Here is a 23,855-nt window from a genome sequence, read left to right on the forward strand (position 1 = left end):
TGTCATCTGAGCTTCCCTACTCTTGCCAACATAACCTTTCCCCTTTACCAGAACATGTTGATCCCCAACTCTTGCTAACTTTTTTTTATATATAAAAGATTCCAACTTGTCCGCTGCCATTTTCCCGCAGCGTTTGCTCCCAATCTACTTTGGCCAGGTCCTTCCTCATGCATTGAATTCAGCCTTTCCCCGGTTCATGGCCTCAACTTGAGGACTAACCATATCTCTTTATAGAACTACCTTGAAACTTACAGAATTATGGTCCCTGAGTTTCCACCATCTTCTTAGTTCCTGTCCCTAAGATACAGGAGAGCACGGCCCTGTCCCTTTTCAGCTTCAAATTCAGAATTTTTCACACATGCATACCTTCTAGATTCAATGTCCAGAGGTCATTTAAAGGTAGAACTGTTAATCCCTATGCAAACACTTCCTATTTCCACGCGTCTCCCCCAGTCATTCAGACCACTCAGATCTGAGGCTTGACTGCTGACAGGACTCGTGCCAGGGATTCCTGCCCCATGCCCTTCAGTTTTCTTCTCTGAGACAGAGGTGGAGACAAAAAAGATTGCAGATGCTGGGAATTTTTAAAGAGATGCAACGTGGAAGGGGCCCTCCCAGCCCTTTGAGCCATGCCACCAGGCAACCCACCGATTTAACCCCAGCCTAGTCATGGGGCAATTAACCTGCTAACCGGTACATCTTTGGACTGTGGGAGGAAACCGGAGCACCCGGAGGAAAGCTCTGCGCACACACACGGGGAGGGATGTACAAACTTGCTTACAGAGGACGCTGGAATTGAACTCCGAACTCTGAACTCCGACGCCCGAGCTGTAATAACACCACCCTAACTACTATTCTACTATGGCCTCCCCTACCCCCTTCCCCCAGTCTGGGGCAACAAACAATCTTTTTTTATTTATTCATTTATGGGCTGTGGGCATCGCCAGCTAAACCAGCATTTATTGCCCATCCCTAGTTGCCCTTGAGAAGGTGGCAATGAGCTGCCTTCTTGAACCGCTGCAGTCCCTGAGGTGAGGATACACCCACGGTGCTGTCAGGGAGAGATTCCATGACTTTGACCCAGCAATATGTCTACAAGTCAGGATGGTGAGTGACTTGGAGGGGAATTTCCAAGTGGTGGTGTTCCCAGGTATCTGCTGTTCTCGTCCTTCTAGATGGCAGTGGTCGTGGGTCTGGAAGGTGCTGCCTTAGGAACTTGGTACTGGAGGAAGTCAGCTGTTTGAGCAGCAATTGTGGGGATAAGGAACCCTGCGTCAGGTTGAGAGCAGAGAGGGGACGTGGTCAGTTTAACGAGAGGTGGGGGGTAGTGGTGGGACAGGTAGGCTGAAAACTGGGGGTTTGGGGGTAGTGGTTGAAGAATGACGGGCAGATTGAGCAAGGTAAGGGAGAGGGACACAGGTACCATGTTCCAGTTTACGGTGAGCACCTGGAGGTGATCTGAAGTGCCCGGCAGGGACCACGGGATGCCGGCTCACACAACGCTCACCTGGTAGATATGGTTGAGTTTGAGGTGTTTGAGCAGCAGAAGCATAAGTGTCGAGACGGCTTTCACGATGATCTCCTTGTGCCTATTGACGTCGATACCCAACTTCATGCTTTGTAGCACAGTGGTGCTGCAGGAAATGTAACAACCGAGAAGATTTCACATTGAAATACTCAAATCTGTATTACAAGTAATCTCCTCCTAAACCCTCCAAAGTGGCCCATCAGTCCATATCAACCAATTAGAAATTTTAAGCAAATTTCCTTAATTATGTTATCAATATTTCCTGTTAAATAAAATGAACTATAGACATGTCAAAAATTCTAAGTTCAGTTTTTTGGGGTGTTGCCTCAAGAGAAAGTCTTCCCCTTTGTACTGAAGAGGACAAAAATGGAGTGGAGAAGGTTTGAACAAAGGATTCAAAGTACACTTATTATCAAAGAATGTATAAATTTTACAACCTTGAGATTCATCTCCTTATTGGCTGTCACAAAGCAAGAAACCTGAAAGAACCCAATTTAAAAAAGGACCAAGAACCAATGCACAGAGGATGAGATAGAAACAGTATTGATTTCTTTTGACACAAACAAAGATTTGAAAGACCTTTTGGGAAAGGTTAGTTCTTGATGCATTTACTACTTTACAACCAGGGAAACAAATGGAACACTAAATCAGTTTAGCATTGACATGACAACGGCAGTAGTTTTATTGGTTTGTGAGTATCTCCCACACTTTGAGAGAGACCAATAACTGATCTCAGACCAGGTTTGTAACTACTGGCAGTGCCTTCTGAGCTCAGGACATTGGAGTGGAATGATATTTCCCAACATTATTCGATTCTGCTCTCCTTAGCTCACAGACGAAGGCAGCAGTGTGAAGACCCAATTTCTAACGTTGTGAACTTTTTGAGCTAGGAATAAAACTGTTTGTTCCTAAATGAACTTTTCACAAAGAAGGCACAACAGCACCTCTACTTTCTTAGAAGTTCGTATAGCTTTGGCCTGTCATCTAAAACTTCGACATAAACTTCGATAGACGTATACTGGGGAGTATCCTAATTGGTTGCATCATGGCCTGGTATGGAAACACCAATGGCCAGGAATGGAAAAGCCTACAGAAAGTGAGAGATGGAGGCCAGTCCGTCACAGGAAAAGCCCTCCATTGAGCACATTGACATGGAGTGCTGCCACAAGAAAGCAGCACCCATCATCAAGCACCCACCGTCCAAGACCATGCTCTTTTCTCACCAATACCACAGGGCAGGAGGTACCACACCACCAGATTCAAGAACAGTTATTACCCTACAAACACTAGGCTCCTGAACCAGCATGAATACCTTAACTTGCCGCAACTCTGAACTGATTCCACAACCCATGGGCTTTCAAGGATTCTGCAACTTGTGTTCTCAGTAATATTTATTAATTTTTATTTGCAAAATTTGTCTTCTCTTTCCAATTAGCTGTTTGTCAACTTATGTGTAGATTTTCATAAATTCTATTGTAGTTCTTTATTCTCCTGTAAATGCCTGCAAGAAAATGAATCTCAAGGTAGTAGATGGTGGTATTCACAAACACTGAGTGGACACTTTATTAGGTACATCCTGTGATAGCAAAGTGGTTACCAAGTACAGAATATTTTTGTGGTCTTCTGCTGCTGTAGTCCATCCAGAACCATAGCTTAAGGTTCCATGTGTTGTGCATTCAGAGAAGTTCTTCTGCACACACTGCTGTAACATGTGATTATTTGAGTTACTGTCACCTTCTTGTCAGTATTCTACTCTGATCTATCTCATTTACAAGGTGTTTCACCCAAAGAATTGGAACACACTGGATGTTTTTAGTTTTTCTCACCATTCTCTGTAATCTCAATAGAGTGTTGTGTCAGAAAAATCCCAGGGGATTAAGTTTCTGAAATATTCAAACCACCCTGCCTGGCACCAGCAAGCATTCCACATTCAAGGTCACTTAGATCACATTTCTTCCCCACTGTAATATTTGGCCTGAATAACTGAACCTCTTGATTGCATAACAGCATGCAGACACATCGAGCTGCTGGCACGATTGGCTGATCAGATATTTGCATCATTGATAGATGTACAGGTGCACCCAATAAAGAGGCCACCGACAGCAATCCTGATAATAAAGTTACTTTGCTGTCATGATGGGGGAAACTGGAAAGCTTGTCTGACATAGGAAAAAGCTTCTGGTGAGGAAGGTAGGGGAAAACAGGGAAACCTAATGAGATTTTTGTTAAGGGAAAACTCAAGGAGAATGAATACATTAGATATAAAAGGTTACAAACCACTTCTCACAGCTATAAGGTAAAGAAATGCATGACGATTATTGAACTTAAATCAAAACTGAAACAAAACTCACGGCATTTCCTCAGGAAGAACATCAGCTAGGATATTGATGGAGTCAGTCTTTGCCTTGGAGGTGGGAGCAGCTGCCAGCTGGATCTTCAGCAAAGCTATCTGCAGAGGAAGCCTCGTCACAACATGGTGTATGGAGGAAGGATCTTATACATCACTAACCTAGGCTATCATGTCTCTGACAGCCAATCGATCTCTCGTCAGATACTGTAGTTGCTTGAAAATGAGACAGCCAGATTATACACAACTTTCTCACCCCAATAGCAGATCATCAGTTTCTGGTGATTAACCAAGGGAACTTCCTTGATCTTCTTTGGAATATTTTTGAGATCTTCAATGGGTTACCAAATTTAAAAGTCACGTGCTGAGGTTACGTGTTGGTTCAAGCACACGTGTTACACGCTGAAGATGGTACGGCTGGTAGTGCTGTGCTTCCACAAGTCATACATCTGCTTCAACCAACAGCCTCAGCACCCAATCATGTCACCAGGGAAAGTACCAAATGGGTTGTGAAGTATGGCAGGGAGAGGACATTAATTCTCCCTCCATCCCCAATAACCTAATTCCAGAGGAAACAAGAAGCAGGGAAGAAAATGAAAATGAGAAATAGGCCCTACACACTCAGAGCTGGACAGGGAGGCAAGTCCTGTTATTATCACAGCTTCCACTGGCGGGAGAAGAGAAGCAGAACGCCAGAAACAGCAGGATGGGGAGGAGGGGTGTTGCTGCAACCTGTAACTCCTGTGTCAGTCAGCAGGATGGGGAGGAGGGGTGTTGCTGCAACCTGTAGCTCCTGTGTCAGTCAGCAGGATGGGGAGGAGGGGTGTTGCTGCAACCTGTAGCTCCTGTGTCAGCCAGCAGGATGAAGAGTGGGAAGGCAGAAGGGTGCTGGGTGTACAGAGTAGCAAAGCAGCCAATGATCTGGAGGCAGAGACAAGTCTATGGTGGGGGAGAGGCAGGGTGGTTCGGCAGTGTGATCGTTAGTCACTGGCTGTGGGGAGGGGGCAGGGCAATGTTTAGACAGTCACTGACCGTGGGCAGCGGGGTCGTTACCGCCACCGGCCGTGGGCAGCGGGGTCGTTACCGTGGGCAGCGGCGTCGTTACCGTCACTGGCCGTGGGCAGCGGCGTCGTTACCGTCACGGGCCGTGGGCAGCGGGACTGCTAGTGTCTTGAGTTGTGGTTGAACAACACTCACCATGTACTGTGGAAAGTTGTACAACATTCCCTGGTAGAGAACTTCAACTGGAGTCTGCTCTACCATCTCAGCACCCTGTGAGTAGGAAAAATTGCAAATATATAACTTAAAGTTTCCCAATTTTATCCACTGCTGAGTTACACATCACTTTAATATGAGCTGGGTGGGAATACTGCTGACAGTATTGTTTATTGTAGCAGGAGCAGTAACATTGCACCCACCCTCTGTACTGTATTATAGACTCGATCTGACGACAGACAGGTTTCCCTCAGCAGTTTCTCCTCACAGTATTATACAGCGTCTTTCCATCTTTGTAGTCTTTCCAGCCTTAACTCTATCAGCCGCATCCAAAATCTGCTTTCCCTGGGATAATTCAGATAATCTCCTGGCAATCCCAGTGACAGCTCCTTCTCAACGCCAGTGTTTCAGTGCATCACCAAACACCGATAAGGAACGCGGGAAGTGTCGACTCACTTCAGGTACGAGTGATGGAGGGGGAGCTGGGAGGTCGACAACCTCGGGCCCTGAGGGACAGCTGATGGATGGGGAGGCAGGATAGTACCGGAAGAACCCTCTCAGCCCGTATCTTCAATATCACCGGGACACAGCCCCACAAGTGGTCCTTACCAGTGACACTGGGGATTTCTGAAGCTCCTCCTCCCTCTTGGCCTGAACTTCAGCGATGGACGTGTACTTGTGCTATTTGGGGAAAGGTAGGAAAGCAATAAGATTCCAAGCAAAATGTTTCCGTCCACCCATACACAACACCGTTGAATTGCCTGCACTTTCTGTGTGAACCAGAGCAGACAGGGTTAGCAAGTTTTAGCACTGTCGAAGTCCAAACAGCACAGTCTATTACCTCAGTAACACACTCAGTGGCCACTTTATTAGGTACACCTCCTCGTGAAGGCAAATATCATGTGGATAAGGACAAGAGGTTCAGTTGTTGTTCAAACCCAACCTCAGAATGGGGGAGGAATGTGATCTAAGTGGCTGTGATCTTGGAATGATTGTTGGTGCCAGATGAGGTGGTCTGAGTATCGCAGAAACAGCTGATCTCCTGGAATTCTCATGCCCAACAGCCTCGAGTTTGCAGAGAATGGTGGGAAAAAAACGTCGAACAGCAGTTTTGTGGGTGAAAATGCCTTGCTGATTCAAGCTGACAGGAAGGCAACAGGAACTCAAATAACCACATGTTACAACAGTGATGTGCAGAAGAGTATCTCTGAATGCACAACACGTCAAAACTTGAAGTGGCTGGGCTACAGCAGTAAAAGACCACAAACATATGCTCATCTGCAGTTGCTGGAAATCCAAGCAACACACTCAAAATGCTGGAGGAACTCAGCAGGCCAGGCAACATCTGTTTTGGGCTGAAATGTCGTCTGTACTTTTTTTCTACAGATGCTGTGTGACCTGCTGAGTTCCACCAGCTTTGTGTATGAACATACATTCGGTAGACACCTTATTGGGGACAGGAGGTAACTCATAAAGTTCAGCATGTTATTTACTTTTTATTGTTTGTATAAGTTGTTCTTTTTTGCACAGTGGCTATTTGACGCTCTTTAAAAAAATGTGTATTGTGTTTTTATGTTTTGTGGCTGCCTGTAAGGAGATGAATCTCAAGGTTTTATATAGTTATACATACTTTGATAATAAATGTGCTTTGAACTTTGAAGATGCCATTTATGGAAGACTTGTTCACCAGGATTGGGTTCTCAGCTCTGCAGAGTCAGATGATTACAGACCAACAATATAAAGTAGCTAGAATGTGAGGGGAGGTGTGAAAAATAAGATGGAAGGGACACAAGAACCATCTTCCAAAGGCATTGGACATTTGGTAACATCACATTCCACATTCTCCCCAAGTCACACACCTCTCTGACTCAGGTACGTGTTGCCCATTCCAGTGTTGTCATAACAACAATACCCTGGAAATTTCCCATGGTTCAATGGGAACACCTTCTCCACACACACACTGTGGCATTTGAGGGAAGTGGCTCACCCCTCCATTCTCAAGGGTAACTTACGAGCGCGTGCTTGCTGACAACAATCCCATAGGGCGAAAGAGCAAAGGATTGAAATAAAAACATTCAGCAGGTCAGGCAACACCCAAGCACAGAGAAACAGACTCTATGTTTTCCGTCATGGACACACCATCTTCTGTCTTTATTTCAGATTTTCAGCATCTGCTGTGTGTTTTTAAATATAATAAAAGACTGAAGAGTGTATTTGTCAAAACACTGGCTAGTCATTCCAAATGCAAAACGGGAATGAGAAATCCCATGGCAAATTTGATGACACAAATGTTGGAGTTGTTGTGGGTAGTGGGGAGGGCTGTCAGAAGTTACAGCAGTACATCGATAGGATGCAAAAGTAGGCTGAGAAATGGCAGATGGAGTTCAACCCAGATAAGTGTGAGGTGCAAACAACAGGAATTCTGCAGATGCTGGAAATTCAAGCAACACACACCAAAGTTGCTGGTGAACACAGCAGGCCAGGCAGCATCTCTAGGAAGAGGTACAGCCGACGTTTCAGATCTAGGAAGAGGTGGTTCGTTTTGGTAGGTCAATATGATGGCAGAATATAGTATTAATGGTAAGACTCTTGGCAGTGTGGAGGATCAGAGGGATCTTGGGGTCCAAGTCCATAGGACACTCAAAACTGCTGCGCAGGTTAACTCTATGGTTAAGAAGGCATACAGTGCATTGGCCTTCATCAATCGTGGAATTGAATTTAGGAGCTGAGGGGTAATGTTGCAGCTATATAGGACCCTGGTCAGACCCCACTTGGAGTACTGTACTCAGTTCTGGTCGCCTTACTACAGGAAGGATGTGGAAACCATAGAAAGAGGAGATTTACAAGGATGTTGCCTAGATTGGGGAGCATGCCCTATGAGAATACGTTGAGTGAACTCGACCTTTTCTCCTTGGAGCGACGGAAGATGAGAGGTGACCTGATAGAGGTGTATAAGATGATGAGAGACATTAATCATGTGGATAGTCAGAGGCTTTTTTTCAGGGCTGAAAGGCTAACACAAGAGGGCACAGTTTTAAGGTGCTTAGAAGTAGGTACAGAGGAGATGTCAGGGGTAAGTTTTTTTACGCAGAGAGTGGTGAGTGCATGGAATGGGCCGCTGGCAACGGTGGTGGAGGCAGATACAATAGGGTCTTTTAAGAGACTTTTGGATAGGTACATGGAGCTTAGAAAAATAGAGGGCTATGGGTATCCCTAGGTAATTTCTAAAGTAAATAAATGTTCGGCACAGCATTGTGGGCCGAAGGGCCTGTATTGTGATGTAGGTTTTCTATGTTTCTAGAACTTCAGATCTCTTGCTGCCCTGCCACCTTCAGATCATTGCAACAGTTTTCATTGGCCATTGTCTGTCTTCATCCAGTGGAAGAACAAACACAATTATATTTCACACACTCATTCATTCAGAATACCTCTAAGTATTTCTTGCCCAGTGATCTACCTTTTAAAGAGCAGATAAACATGTTACACAGAAAATGGCAGACAAATAGGAGCATTACTGTACCAGCCAAACTGGAAACAAATAGTTGAAATTTTTAAACATAACTAAAGAGATAACAGCAAAACATTCTATACATTTAAGGACTGGAACTGTTTCCAGAAGCTGTGTTATTATTGTAGAAATTTTTAGTTATGGTTTAAAAGTGAGGGCTCATTAAAGAGGCTTATTCACTGGCACCTTACAGCAGGCTCAGGACGTTTGTTCAGGAAGGGGGCATCAATGGAATCAGAGACAAACGGTGGTATCGTATAACTAAACGTACGGAGCACTGGGAGCTGACAAGCTCTGCCATTCACCTGGGCTCTCACCGTAATGAATCATCCACGGTTTGGAGAGGGGACGTAGAACGACAGGGCTGGTGTCGGCTGGGTTGGGAGCCGTTGTGCGTCTCATCACTGCTGAGATGTGGCTCAGGGCTGGCACAGGGAGTACAGGCCGTTTCAGGCAACCGGACCAGAGTGGGCAAATGAAGGCAACAGAGAGTTGTGGGTAGGCACACGAGGGGGAGGGGAGAGGGGGGAGTGAATGCGAGGGGAGAGTGAATGCAAGGGGGAATGAACGTGAAGGGAAGGGAGTGAACGCGAGGGGAGAGTGAATGCGAGGGAAAGTGAACACGAGGGGAGGGGCAGCGAATGAGAGGGGAGAATGAACACGAGGGGAAGTGAATGCCAGGGGGAGGGGGATGTGAGCAGGAGGGAGAGGTGGGAAGTGAATGAGGGAGAGGCAGGGAGTGAGCACGAGGAAGGGGGGAGTGAACATGAGAAGGAGGTGGGGAGGGTCGGTGGGGGCAGGGTGTAGTGAACACGATGGAGAGGCAGGGAGTGAGCTCGAGGGGGTGGGGGAGTGAACATGATGGAGAGGTGGGGAGTGCCGTCGGCAGGAGGTGGGGAGTGAGCACGAGGGGTTGGGGGTGCGAGCACGAGGGGCGGGAGGAGTGAGCACGGGGTGAGGGCGAGTGAGCACAAGGGGGAGGGGACAGAGAGCACGAAGAGGAGGCGGGTAGGCCTGTGAGGATTAAAATGTAGGTTGGTTGCAAATGGGAGATTGACGGTCAGCACAGAGTCTGTGAGCCACTGTATCTCTCTGTATCTCTCCATGATAATAACTGAATAGCCTTCTATAACAGGGTAAAGCTGCTATGATTCTCAGAAAGAGAAACAAAAAGAGTCAGAAAGAAAGAAAGAAAGAAAGAAAAATAAAGAGAAGAGTTATAAAAGAGAAAATGAAGAAGATCATTGTGGTAGCAAAGCAAAGTGCGGAACCAAGGATCTTCTGAAGTTCCCTGTCTATCACTCACATCGTGAACTGGAAATAGATCTGCTGGACAATCAAACCAGCCTTCAGCTTATCCTGAACCTCGCGTGTCTGTCAGTTTTTGTATCGGGGAAAGAGATTTTGAGCAAAAGAGAGAATGCTGAAGAGGTGAGAGTGAGTTAGAGAAAGCAACAGAGAAAAGAAAATGAATGGAAAGTGGGGATGCAAAAGAAAATCAGAGGAAAGGAAAATGACTGAGGAGAAGAAAGAGAGACAAACGGGAAACAGTATGTCACTGGTACAGGCTCCGCGTGAAGTAAACACCTTCTGAGCGTCACTCTAGAAAGAGACATAAGAAGACGAGAAAGAACGGATATGAAGCAGAAAGAAAATAAAGAGGAAAAAAAGCAACAAAAAAAATCAAAGGAAATGAAAAGCAAATGCAAACAGAAGTGTTGAATTTTCCTTGAATATAGTGTACCAAACAGGAGCAGATGCACAGAGCTGAGGGAGAGAATTTGTATTCAATAGCTACGAGCTTTAGCAGAAAACTTCTGAACAGAACATCGAATTCCTGGCATGACCAGAGACACAAGAGTCTGCAGATGCTGAAATCCAGAGCACAAAATCATCTGCTGGAGGACTCAGCAGGTCGAGCAGCATCCGTGGGGGTGGGAGGTGGAGGCGGGTGCAAAGGAATTATTAATGCTTCTGATGTATGGTTTTGACCCTAAACATCAGCATTTTCTCTCCCTGTATTTCTTCATCCAGTTGTTTCTAAAAAGGATCCCAATGTCATAGTCCAATAGAAAAAGCTGAGACCTTTAAGCTAGGAAGTGGAGAAGCTGTTTGAGACTGTAATGGAGAGTCTACCATTAAGTTGATATTGGGCACTTGCTGTCTAATCTGCCCTACGTCAATTCTGACGTCAGACGAATCCCCAATTTTAATTGTTTCAAAGCAGGTACTGCACATACTAGGTGGTTGCTGTCAAATCTGCAGCATTTTCATTCAGGGGAAAAATATTTCTGTTCTGCTTTGCTAATAAATTTGCATGTGCGTGTGTTTTCTTGCTCTGAAATGAAAACTACATGATTTGGAAAGAATCTGTTCAACACCTGCTCTCCTACCTGTTTCAGGGTCTTTATGCTCTCGTGGATGGGTCTGGGCAAACCTACCAGAGTATCAGTGTCGCTGGAAACAGAACACAAGAACATTTTAAAATTAACACGAGTGCAACATTCAAGCCAACAGAATTCACCATAAATATACCTGTGATAAGTGGAAGTGTGTTTTATCTGGGCAAAGAAGTGGGAATGTAGGATACAATTCTAATTCTAAACAATTCCAGTAAGAGACTATTAAACCCACCATTTTATTCGCTCCTTTGTTGGAATTCCCTTACTTCACATTCCTGCTTTTCCTCCAGTTTTGTTGATCATTCTGTTCTGATAGAAATTCCATTCTAATAAAAAGCTCAGAAGGTAAATTCATTTTAATCTGACAATGGCAGAACTTGGATTAGAAATGATTGACGTGTTGCTGACATTTGTGAGGGAAGAGTCTGTAATTAACTGTAAACCTTACTTGCTTCTGTCTCGCCAAATTCAGCTGGACCTGATTACCACATCCCCAGCTTTTTCTGTTCTTAGTCCTTTTTTTTAAACTTTTTCTATTTTCAGTCAAAGTAAAATCACTGACCAGCCCTGCAACTCTTTCTGAGGATAACCTCTCATTACAGATTGTTATTTGAACGTGGTTAACTGGATCACAAAATTTGCAGATGACACCGAGATTGAGGGTGTGGTGGACAGCAAGGAAGGTTATTCTGCCTTGCAAAGGGATCTGGACCAGTTGGTTACCTACCTTGCATGCCATCTTGGACAATGTCTCCCATCCACTACATAATGTACTAGGTGGGCACAGGAGTACATTCAGCCAGAGACTCATTCCACCGAGATGCAACACAAAGCATCATAGGAAGTCATTCCTGCCTGTGGCCATCAAACTTTACAACTCCTCCATTGGAGGGTCAGACACCCTGAGCCAATAGGGTGGTCCTGGACTTATTTCCTGGCATAATTTACATATTACTATTTAACTATTTATGGTTTTATATTGCTATATTTATACTCTATTCTTGGATGGGGCAACTGTAATGAAAATCAATTTCCCTCGGGATCAATAAAGTATGAATATGACTATGACTACCTACAGGAAAGATGTAAATAAGGTTGAACGAGACAATTTACAAGGATGTTGCTGGGTACCTGGAGGACCTGGGTTATAAGATTGAATAAGTTACGACTTTATTCCTTGGAATGTAGAAGATTAAGAGGAAATTTGATAGAAGTATGCAAAATTATGAAGGGTACAGACAGGGTAAATGCAAGCAGGCTTTTTCCACTGAGGTTGGGTGAGACTACAACTAGAGGTCATGGTTTAAGGGTGAAAGGAGAAATGTTTAAGGGCAACATGAGGGGAAACTTCTTCACTCAGAGGGTCGTGAGAGTGTGGAAGAAGCTGTCAGCACATGGTGCATGTAAGCTTGATTTCAAAGTTTAAGAGAAGTTTGGACAGTTAGGGTGTGGAGGGCTGTGGTCCTGGTGCAGGTCGATGGGAGTAGGCAGTTTACAGGGTTTGGCATGGACTAGATGGGCTGAAGGGCCTGTTTCTGTGCTGTACTCTTCACTGTCCCTCTCCAAATTCTCATATCCACTGTATCTTGATATCTCCTTAATCTAAAATCGAACTGTGTTTGAATATCACGTTCTCTTGTTTTATATCAGTAGCTCAGATGCATCAGAGAAACCCAGTTCCTATTTTATATTGCTATCATACAATTTTATCCCTAATCTATATATAGTTTATAACTTCACCTCTGCAATGTCCCTACAATGATAAATTTTCTAAGGAGGTTAGATTAGACTAGACTAGATTAAATTAGTTTTATTTGTCATAAAAACATTGAAACATTCAGTGAAGAGTACTTTTTGCATCAATGACCAATGCAGTGTCCCTGTGCTTCCGGCACCAACGTAGCTTTCCCATAATTTAGTAACTCTAACGGGAACTTCTTTGGAATGTGCGGGAAACAGGAGCACCCAAAGCAAACCCACGCAGTCGTGGGGAGAATTAACTCCTTACAGACGGCGGAGGGAATTGAACCCTGATCACCAGTGCCACAAAGCATTTCACTAACCGTTACTCTATCTTGCCATAACTTCACTAATCCTTTTGTGCTTATGTCCAAACCATTTTAAAAATGGAAATCTTCTTGGAAATTACCATTTGTAACAGACGAGAAGGGAGGAATTATACAAGATTAATTGTGAGAACAAGTACACTCTGGTCTATTAACATAATATAAACAGCAAAGTTGTAAGACCTCTGCAGTTCAGCAGCATCTGTGAAGGCAAAAGATACAAGTTGAAACTGTATCAGGACTAAGGGAGAATCCAAATTAGGTTTAATATCAACTTAGCGGTGGGAGTACAGTGCAATACATAATATAGAGACAAAATAAAGTAAGTATATATATATATATATATATGTATATTAAATAGTTAATTAAAAATAGTGCAAAAAACAGAAATAATACTAAAAAAACAAGGTCGTGTTCAAGGATTCAATGTCCGTTTAGGAATCGAATGGCAGAGGGGAAGAAGCTGTTCCTGAATCGCTGAGTATGTGCCTTCTGGTTTCTGTATCTCCTACCTGATGGTAACAGTGAGAAAAGGGCATGTCCTGTGTGGAAGGGTCCTTGACAATGGACACTGTCTTTCTGAGACACCGCTCCTTGAAGATGTCTTGGATATTACGGAGGTTAGTACCCAAAATGGAGCTGACTAATTTTACAATTTACTGTCGCTTCTTTCGATCCTGTGTGGTAGCCCCCCCATCCCCCCGCATTACAGACAGTGATGCAACCTGTCAGAATGCCCTCCACAATACATCTGTAGAAGTTCTTGAGTGTTTTAGTTGACAAACCAAATCTCCTCAAACTCCGAGTGATATATAGCAGCTGTCTTGCCTTCTTTATAGCTGCATCGATATATTGGGACCAGGTTAGATCCTTCGAGGCATTGACATCCAGGAGCTTGAAACTGCTCACTCTCTCCACTTCTGATCCCTTTATGAGGATTGGTATGTGTTCCTTCGTCTTATCCCTCCTGAAGTCCATTATCAGCTCTTTGGTCTTACTGACGTTGAATGCTAGGTTGTTGCTGTGACCACTCAACTAGCTGGTGTATCGTGCTCCTGCATGCCCTCTCATCTCCATCTGAGATTCTACCGACAACGGTTGTATCATCAGCAAACTTACAGATGGTGTTTGAGCTATGCCTCGTCACACAGTCATGTGTATATAGAGAGTAGAGCAGTGGGCTAAGCACACACCCCTGAGGTGCGCCAGTGTTGATTGTCAGCGAGGAGGAGATATTATACCAATTTGCATAGATTGTGGTCTTCCAGTTAGGAAGTCAAGGATCCAATTGCAGAGGGAGGTACAGGGTCCCAGGTTTTGTAGCTTTCCGATCAGGACTGTAGAAACGATGGTGTTAAATGCTGAGCTAAGGTCAATGAACAGTAACCAGTCATAGGTGTTTGCATTGTCCAGGTGATCTAAGGCTGTATCATAGGCAACTTGCAGTGTGTCCAGGTCCTTGCTGAGGCAGGAGTTGATTCAAGCCAATGCCAACTTCTCAAAGCATTTCCTCACCATAAACGTGAGTGCTCCTGGGCAATACTTATTAAGGCAGCTCACACAACTCTTCTTCGGCACTGGAAAAATTTGTTGCCCTTTTCAAGCAGGTGGGAACTTCTGACTGTAGCAGTGAGAGATTGAAAATGTTCTTGAATACTCCCGCCAGTTGGTTGGCACAGCTTTTCTGAGCCTTACCAGGTGTTAGTTTAGGGCCTGCTGCCTTGCAAAGGTTCACTCTCTGTAAAGAAAGCCTGACATCGTCCTTCGAGACAGAGATCACAGGGTCACCGGGTGCAGCAGGGATCTTCACGGCTGTAGTTATATTTTCCCTTTCAAAGTGGGAAAACAGAGATTGAGCATGTCTGGTAGAGAAGCATCACTGCCATTCATAATTGTGGGTTTTGCTTTGTAGGAAGTAATGTTTTGCAAACCCTGCCAGAGTTGATGTGCATCCGATGTCACCTCCAAACTCACTCAGAATTGTTTCTTCATTCTTGAAATAGCCCACCCTATCTGGCTTTCTGGTACAGACCTGGGTCACCCGAGTTAAATGCCACAGATCTAGCCCTCAGCAGTCGATGAATATCCTCAATTATAATTCTTTCTAGCAGGCAAACAAGCCTTCAGATGTCCAAGTTCAACTCAGGAATTTGCATTTTAAACCTCCTTGCCTCTCTCCCCCTTTAAGACATCCTTTAAACGTGTGCTCCCTTTACCCGAGCTTTCGTTCACCTGCTCTCCTGCCTCTCATTATGTGGTTGGTGGGTTTTTTTTTGATAATGCTTCTGTGAAATTATCTGGGAGATATTTGCTTGTTAGTGGCACCATCGCACATGTACATGAAAGGTCACAAACACTCCTCCCTCACTCACTTGCCGAGAGTGAATCCGATGAACTTGCATCTGCTCACTTCCAGAAATTCTTCGATGTCCTTCTCCCTGCAGAAGTGAGGAAAAGAGCTGAGAGCCAGGTGACGTGACTTTAAACTGACAGCACACGTGAAATCACAAAAGGCAGCAGAATGTTCCTATGGAACCGATCTGAACATTTATAAAGAACAGCTTCATCATGATACCGCAGTACACTCCTGCACTTAACAAGAGAAACACTGAGCAATAATTGAGTGCTGTCCCAGGGTGACATCAGGATGTGCAGGAGGCAGGCGGGGTGACCAAGTGAGTGAGACGACTTGGGATGGATGAGAAAGGAAATTGCTGTAGATTCCCGTGATAACTGTAAGAAGTAGCGTCTTTTTCAACACACCCTCAGTGCTGGAGGAACTCAACAAGTCAGCAGCATCTATAGAGGGGAATTAACAGTCAATGTTTCGGGGCAAGGCGACAGGTGAGAGTAGGTGAAGGGCAAGGTGGGTGGATGAAGTAAGAAGCTCTGAGGAGATGGATTGAAGAAGTGAAGGACTAGAGGAGGAATATGATAGCAGGGGACCATGGATCATGGGACAGCGGAAAGAACAGGAGCATCAGAGGGAGGAGACAGTCAAGTGAGAAGAGAAGGATGAGAGGGGGAAGCTGAATGGGGAATGGACAGAGGTGGGGGGAGAATGCCAGTTTGTACCCCTTCCCCTCCCCTCACCTTATTATTCAGACTCAGAATCAGATTTAATATCACTGGCATATATCCTGAAATTTGTTGTTTTGTAGCAGCAGTACATTGCAATATTAGTAAAAGCTATAGATAACAATAAGTATATATAAGAGAAACAAAATTAAATTATTACTGCAAAAAGAGAGGAAAAACATAAACATGAGGAAATCTGCAGATGCTGGAAATTCAAGCAACACACACCAAAAATGCTGGTGGAATGCAGCAGGCCAGGCAGCATCTATAGGAAGAGGGACAGTTGACATTTCGGGCCCAGACCCTTTATCAGGAAAAACATAAGGTAGTGTTCATGGGTTCAATGTCCATTCGGAGGGGAAGAAGCTGTTCCTGAAACGTTGAGTGTGGGTCTTCAGGCTCCTGCATCTCCTCCCTGATGGTAGCAATGAGAAGAGGGCACGTCCTGGGTGATGGGGGTCCTTAATGATGGAGGCTACCTTTTTGAGGCATCACCTTTTGAAGGTGCCCTGGAAGCTGGGGAGGTTAGTGCCCATGATGAAGCTGGCTGAGTTTACAACTTCCTGCAGCTTCTTCCGATCCTGTGCAGTGACCCGTCCACACCCAGCGGTGATGCAACCAGCTAGAATGCTCTGCTCACTACATCTGCGAAATTTGGGAGGGTCTTCGGTGACGTACCAAGTCTCCTCAAACTCCTGATACAATCTAACCAGTGTTGCACCTTCTTTGTAATTGCCCCAGGACAGATCCTCAGAGATGTTGACACCTAGGAACTTGAAACTGCTCATCATTTTCACTTCTGAGAACTAAGGGGACTGGTGGGAGTTCCCCCTTCCTGAAGTCCACAATCATTTCCTTAGTCTTACTGATGTCAGCTCATCAACCAGCTGATCTGTCATTCTCCCAACAATAGCCGTGTCATTGTTGGTGTCTGAGCTGTGCCTGGCCACACAGTCGTGGGTGTGGAGAGAGTAGAGCAGTGGGGTAGGCACACATCCTTGAGCTGTGCAGGTGTTGATTGTCAGTGAGGAGGTCATGTTATATCCGATCTGCACAGGCCACGGTTTCCCGATGAGGAAGTCAAAGACCCAGTTGTAGAGGGAGGTACAGAGGCCCAGGTTTTGAAGTTTGTTAATTCATTTGGAGGGTGTGGTGGTGTTGAACGCTAAGCTGTAGTCAAAAAACAGAAGCCTCATGTAGGCATTGCAATTGTCCAGGTGGTCTAAGGCTGACATCAGAGCCGGTGAGGTTGTATCTGCTGTAGACCTGTTGTGCAGTGGACAAGTTACAACGGGTCCAGGTCCTTGCTTAGACAGGAGTTGATTCTAGCAGGAGTGAACCTCCATCTGCAGCAGCGAGAAATTGAAGATGTCCCTGAACACTCCCGCCATTTGGTCACCACAGGTTTTCACAGCCCCACCAGGTACAGCATCAGGGCCTGATGCCCTGCGAGGATCCTCCCTCTTGTAAGATGTTCTGACGTCAGCCTCGGAGATAGAGATTACAGGCTCGCCAGGCGTTGCACGGGTTTGGGCAAGTGTAGTTTTATTCTCCTTTCAAAGTGTGCATAAAAGGCGCTGTGCCATCTGGGAGAGTGGCATCACGGCCACTCGTTATGTTGGGTTTCACTTCATAGGAGGGAATGGCCTGCACACCCTGCCAGAGCTGACATACATTCGGCTGTCTCTAACCCCAATCGGAATTGTTTCTTTGCCCTTAAGATAGTCTTCTGTAGATTGTATCAGGATTTCCTGCATAGATCTGGATCATGGGTCTTGAGCACCACGGATCTAGCCCTCAACAGACTATGAATCTCCTGGTCCCGGCCCCTGCTCCCTTGCTTTCCAGTCCTGATGAAAGGTCTTGGCCCAAAATGTCAACTCCCATAGACGCTGACTGACCTGCTGAGTTCTTTCAACATTGCTCAAGATTGCCGGCAGCTACCGAATCTCTGGTGTTTCTGATTTGGTGGTTTTGCTGTGCACCCAGTGGCCTGGGGAACTACAGAGTGCTATGTCTTTCTAGCTTTCTATCATGCAATGATGCAGATAGACAGAAGCATAAATTATCATGGAGGAGTACTGACCTGGCCTTGGGAGCCCAGGGTAGGCACCGGGGGAAGAACACTCTGTCCGGGGACTGTTGTGGGGCGGGCACAGACTGGACCAGTGCCTCCCTCTCCAGTGGATCCATTTCTCCCTCAAGCCCACCATCACTGTCATCAGCCTCTTCGTCCTCCTCCCGTGCCTCGTCCCTCTCACCATAGGTATCCAGGCTGTCCTGTTTTACCAGCACCTGCCAGCAGCACCGAAGGGTGAAAAGTTATCCTGAGCGGGGACCGAAGTGTACACACCACCCAACTTTCCTGCCCATTGGTCAGCTGGCCACATTCACCCCTCCCACCAGACCCACCAGTCTGCAAATTGTCCAATGACACACTTGTAAAGGATATCAGCTTTTCCTTGTAGGAGAATGGCCAGAAAGCTCTCTCCACACCCAACATCTGGTCAACCCATTGAACATCGCCCTCTGACCGGCAGTTGAGCTACCGAGAAGCGGCTGGTCCCACTGTCACACCCGAACCACCACCATACCCGAACTACCACTATCACACCCGATCTGCCACTTTTCCCAGTAAACCTCTAGAAACCACCAATCCTACTGTTACACCCAACCCATACTTCCTGCTCCCAACAAGTTCAATCCTAATACCCCATCCCCAACCTCCTCAGCCTCACAGACTCCTCCCCAACCTCAACCATACTGCCAACCTCACTTTTCCACCATAACCCACTGCCCCACCCGATTCCACTATCCTGGTCCAATCCCACCGCCCCACACCAATCCTACTGCCCTACCAAAACCAACTCCACTGCCCAAAATCCAAAGTATATTGCCCCAAATCTAACCCTACCGCCCTGTCCCCAACCACACCATCTCACCCATCTCTGCTGCCTCTCTCCCCAACCTAACCCTACTGCCCTTCCAGTTCCCCACTGCCACCACAACCTCATTGCCCCACTCCCAGCTCCACCACCCTGTACCCAACTCCAACCCCACTGTTCAGCCTCCTAACTCTACCACCCCCTCAACCCACCCTCAATGCCCGGACCCCAACCCACTGGCCAGTCCACCCTTCTCAGGACTGGTCAGCTACGTTTGCCTCCAGGACTGTGACTGATGGATAAGGTGTCCTGTGATGGAAGCATGGTGGGCTGAGATCACAGTCTAAACGAATGGGGCGCGTAGAGATGTTGGGCCGAGTGGCCTGCTCTCGATTCCTGCGCGTCACCAGGACCAGTCTCACCCTTCGGCCCTTGCGGCCTCGCTTCTGCTGCTGCTCCAGGGCGTCCATGGCTGAGACGGGGGGAGAGCATGCGCGGAGGTTCCGCATCACCTCGATACTGTTCTCCGGCAGCCTCGGGAGGCCGGCTTCCTCCCGCTTCGCCACCTTCAGCTTCTGCAGATCCTCGAAGCCTCCGAGACAGAACTGACAACAGAACCACCGATGGCAATTACTTGTCCAAACTCTCCAACAGCATCAAGTGCAGACACCGTGTTGCGGGCCAAATATAACGCCGTTCACATAAACTAACACCGTCAACCAACGGGCGCCATAGTAACGCAGCAGTTAGTGCTGCACTTTTACAGCTCAGGGCATCGGAGTTCAAAGTTCAATTCTGGTACCATCTGTCTGCATGTCATTCCCATGAATGTGTGGTTTTCCCCCCGGGTGCTCTGGTTTCCTCCCACAGTCCAAAGACATACCAGTTAGTAGGTTAATTGGTCATTGTAAATTGTCCTGTGATTACGCTAGTGTTAAATAGCTGGGTTGTTGGGCAGTGCGAATCGTTGGGCTGGAAAAGGTAGGAAGGGAGCTAGATAGGTAGATGATAGATAAATGGGTAGGTGATACCTAGCTATAAGTTTTACTCAACCAGAACATAGGTAAACATAAAACCATAAAATATAGGATCAGAATAAATCCATTCAGCCCATCCAGTTTGCCCTGCCATTCAATCACAGCTGATTTACTATCCCTCTGAACTCCAGTTTCCTGTCTTCTCCCCAAAAATGTTGACACCCTAACTAATGACAGTAGTAATGCTCATTTGGGTCCAGGGCTAAAAACATGGGGGAACAAAATGGCAAAAAATGTCTATGCTTTCCTGCCGATGTCTGACTTCCTTGTTTGAAAGTGAATGCAAATGTTTACCAGGCAAGAACGGGACCAGGATAACCTCTATCACTCTGAGGGTCAGCAGAGCAGTGAACTATCTCCAGGTCCACATAGCACATTGATTTGGATAAACATTGCCATCCCTTCATTGTTCCTGGGTCAGAGTCTAGGAGCTCTGTTCCCAGCATCACTGTGCGGTACTGTCACCACACGGATAACAGGAGATAGGTTCATAGAGAATTAGAGATGGGTATTAAATAGTGACCTCGTCGGCGATACCCATCACCCTCGTCGGTGATACCCATCACCCTCGTCGGTGATACCCATTACCCTTCTCAGCGATACCAAATACGCTCCTTGGCGATACCCATCACCCTCGTCAGCGATTTCCAAATTCTCAAAGTGAATTGAAAAAAAAACAAAAACAAGTTAAAACAAACAAGGATTAGGCTATGAGACAAAAATTCAGACCCACCAAAATCGTCTTCCAGAGAAGCAACAGCACCTTCTTAATGGGGCAGTGTGGAGCATTCCCACTGCAGAACTTGTTCACAAGAGAGAAGAGGAGAATTACAAAGGGCTCTCCATTGTACACTGGGGAACCTAAGGAACAGAATAAAATTCAATACAGGTCAGTCTGTTTACTCTGAGGGGAAACCTGGCTCATCCCAGATTAACCCTAGTCAGGGATACAGGATTTGCAGTGGGGGAGAAAGTCATTTGGGCTAATTAGTCATGGTTCCCATCAATACCATAAGACATAGAGGCAGAATTGGTCCATTGGTCTATCGAGTCTCCACTATCATTCCATCACGGCTGCTTTATTATCTCTCTCAACCCCATACTCCTGCTTTCTCCCTGTAACCTTTCACACCCTGACCAATCAAGAACCCATCAACATCTGCTTTAACTATATCCAAAGACTCCACAACCATCCGTGGCAATGAATTCTACAGATTCACCACCTTCTGGCTAAAGAAATTCCATCATCCACACACATTCCTCCCTCCCTGCCAACAGCCTCAGTTCATGAAACCAACTCTGCTATTTAGTCTGTCATTGACTGATCAGCAGACTCCCAGGGTAAGTTCAACACAGGACACTCAACTTTTACGAGAGTTAACAGCCAAGGTCAGCTTCCATGACAAACTCTTCGCAACATCAGCTTTTGTTCAGCAGTAGCTGAAGACTTTCAAGATGGTTTGGAATGGGAGATTTCAGACTTAGAGAGAGGACTGAATCCTGTTTATATTTCCAGCTCAATCATCCAGACCTTCAGTTCCAGGACTGGGTGCCTGACATGCTGAGTTCCTCCGGCATTTTGTGTGTGTTACACCCATCCCAGACCACGTGTTTATTCAAAACTGACAGGGGCAATGGAATGCAGCGTAACAATGCAGCCCAGGAGCCCAGGCCGGATCAGACGGCCGTGTGGGTTGCAGAGCTGCCTGGAAAGTGTGGGGCCACCATCTGTCAGCGTGTCTGCTGGATGCATGCATCAGGGTGAGTAACCTGGCTCCAGATCCATGGCACGTCCCAAACTGCACTGAGGGATGGCTCTGCGCTAACAGGTCACCTCTTCATGGGGAGCTGTAGGTTAGTGGCTAAACAAAGGACGGGTGCCTGGGGTGATTTTTCCCTCCCTATTACAGGGATACTGACCATAGCTACACTTATTTCACAAATAAAAACACAATATTCATAAAGTTTTAGTTTCTTTTTAAAATAAAGTGTTTGAGAATTACGTTTCATGCTATAGAGTAGCATTTTACTCATGATCTGCTAAACGTGAGACCATTCTCAGATAATCTGTTTCCGTTTGCAGAAGTAATCTCAATGTCTGGGCCTAGTGTACAGCACACAGGTATTCAGTTGTGAGAACTCACATGCTTGTGAAGTGAGCCAATAAAGGTACTTGGCAGTAAATGCAGATTCTCTCTCTGCCTAATCCTTGTAACAATGCACAACAGAGAAACAAACCGTCTGGAATAACCATTCTGCTCCGGTCCTAATGCTCCACAATAACCTCCCCACACATCTCTTGTCATTAACCCCTTCCATTCCTTCTTCCTTCATCTTCTCAAGAACTTTCCCTTATATGGGTCAATGCTTCCTGTCCCACCGCTCTGGATAAATTCCACAGATGGGATTATTTGTGGCCGTCTTACATTTCTGGTTTCATCACTGTCCCCTGGTAATGTCTTTCCAAGGTGTCCATACAGATTTCTGGGTCACTACCTGAGAGATTTGTCAGACAGAAAATCCAGAGTGTTGCTTGTTTTACTACTGATAGAACTGGATTAGATCCTCTAGTGAGTATCTGGTACTTATTTTAACCAGCTGACACAGTTTCCCTTCTCTTTCACTAAATTTTTCCCCTACTGCCACCACAAAACTACCCCACAGGCACAAGTACCACCTCATACCCTTATCCACATTCCAAGGCTCAGCAGAAATGTTGTATAAAATGCAAACAGCAATTAGTGGAAGTTTGAAATTTAGAAACGAATATATTAAAATACTGGAGCTGACGTGTAAGGGCAGAATACTGACGTTCTGAATGTGTAGCTAGTTGTTATGTTACAATGATTACCGCTTAATAATGATCGGTTAGGCACCAAGTGAATCTGTGTTTTACTGACAAGTTCCTTTATTGTCTCAACTGAAGAGTACATGAATTTACACAGCCAAGTACCTGTGTGCACACCTACTAAGTTTCCCTGACCCTCCACGAACAGTCAAAGAATAGAGAAATTAGATTAGATTAGATTATGAGAACACTCAGTCCTCTTTTATTATCATTTAGAAATGCATACATGCATTAAGAAATGATACAATGTTTCTCCGGTGTGATATCACAGAAAACAGGACAGACCAAAGACTAACACTGACAACCACATAATTATAACATATAGTTACAGCAGTGCAAAGCAATACTATAATTTGATAAAGAGCAGACCATAGGCACAAAAAAAAAAGTTCTCAGAGTTCCGAGTCGATCGACTCCCAAGTCCCCGATAGCAGGCAACAGAAGGGAGAAACTCCCTGCCATAAACCTCCAGGCACCGTCAACTTGCTGATACCTTGGAAGCAGCCGACCCTAAGTCCATCCGTCCGAAAACTCCGTGCTTCCGAGCAGCCTCTCTGATACAGCCTCCCGAGCGCCATCCTCTGCCGAGCGCCTTCGACCTCTCCTCAGCCACTGAAACACGCAAAGCCGAGGATTTCGGGGCCTTCAGCTCTGGAGATTCCGGTTACCACACAGTAGCAGCGGTAGCAAAGCGGGCATTTCAGCAGTTTTCCAGATGTTCTGCTGTGCTCTCATGTCTGTCTCCATTAAATCAGGATTGTGCACGGTCCCCTACTTGACAGATAACAGACATCACCACCGAAGTGGCCATGCGCGCTGGAGTTAGTATCCAGGAAAGGACTCTACGCTGACTAGGCGTTCCTCATGTTCCTGGTCTAATCTCCACATGTCCGGCGTGGGGTTATTAGCTTCAGCGACCTGCGATGGTTTGTCTCCAGATA

The 23,855-nt window shown here is 45.9% G+C and overlaps 1 protein-coding gene across 4 annotated transcripts in view; it reads right to left on the reverse strand.

Moving 5' to 3' along the window:
- LOC140186788 (striatin-interacting protein 1-like) overlaps positions 1 to 23,855 on the reverse strand; it is a 62,925-nt gene that overhangs the window by 12,710 nt on the left and 26,360 nt on the right. For 3 of the 4 annotated variants that reach the window (XM_072241362.1, XM_072241361.1, XM_072241359.1), the window contains exons 8-16: positions 20,800 to 20,927; positions 19,452 to 19,634; positions 18,231 to 18,439; positions 15,439 to 15,504; positions 10,992 to 11,055; positions 5,700 to 5,771; positions 5,073 to 5,147; positions 3,880 to 3,977; positions 1,508 to 1,634 (exon numbers count right to left, since the gene is read on the reverse strand). In XM_072241362.1, the coding sequence (XP_072097463.1) occupies positions 1,508 to 1,634; positions 3,880 to 3,977; positions 5,073 to 5,147; positions 5,700 to 5,771; positions 10,992 to 11,055; positions 15,439 to 15,504; positions 18,231 to 18,439; positions 19,452 to 19,634; positions 20,800 to 20,927 (1,022 nt within the window). The remainder of the gene's footprint in view (positions 1 to 1,507; positions 1,635 to 3,879; positions 3,978 to 5,072; positions 5,148 to 5,699; positions 5,772 to 10,991; positions 11,056 to 15,438; positions 15,505 to 18,230; positions 18,440 to 19,451; positions 19,635 to 20,799; positions 20,928 to 23,855) is intronic. The other variant, XM_072241363.1, reaches the window with a different exon arrangement.

Source organism: Mobula birostris, chromosome 23 (assembly GCF_030028105.1).
Source record: "Mobula birostris isolate sMobBir1 chromosome 23, sMobBir1.hap1, whole genome shotgun sequence".
Classification (NCBI taxonomy): domain Eukaryota; kingdom Metazoa; phylum Chordata; class Chondrichthyes; order Myliobatiformes; family Myliobatidae; genus Mobula; species Mobula birostris.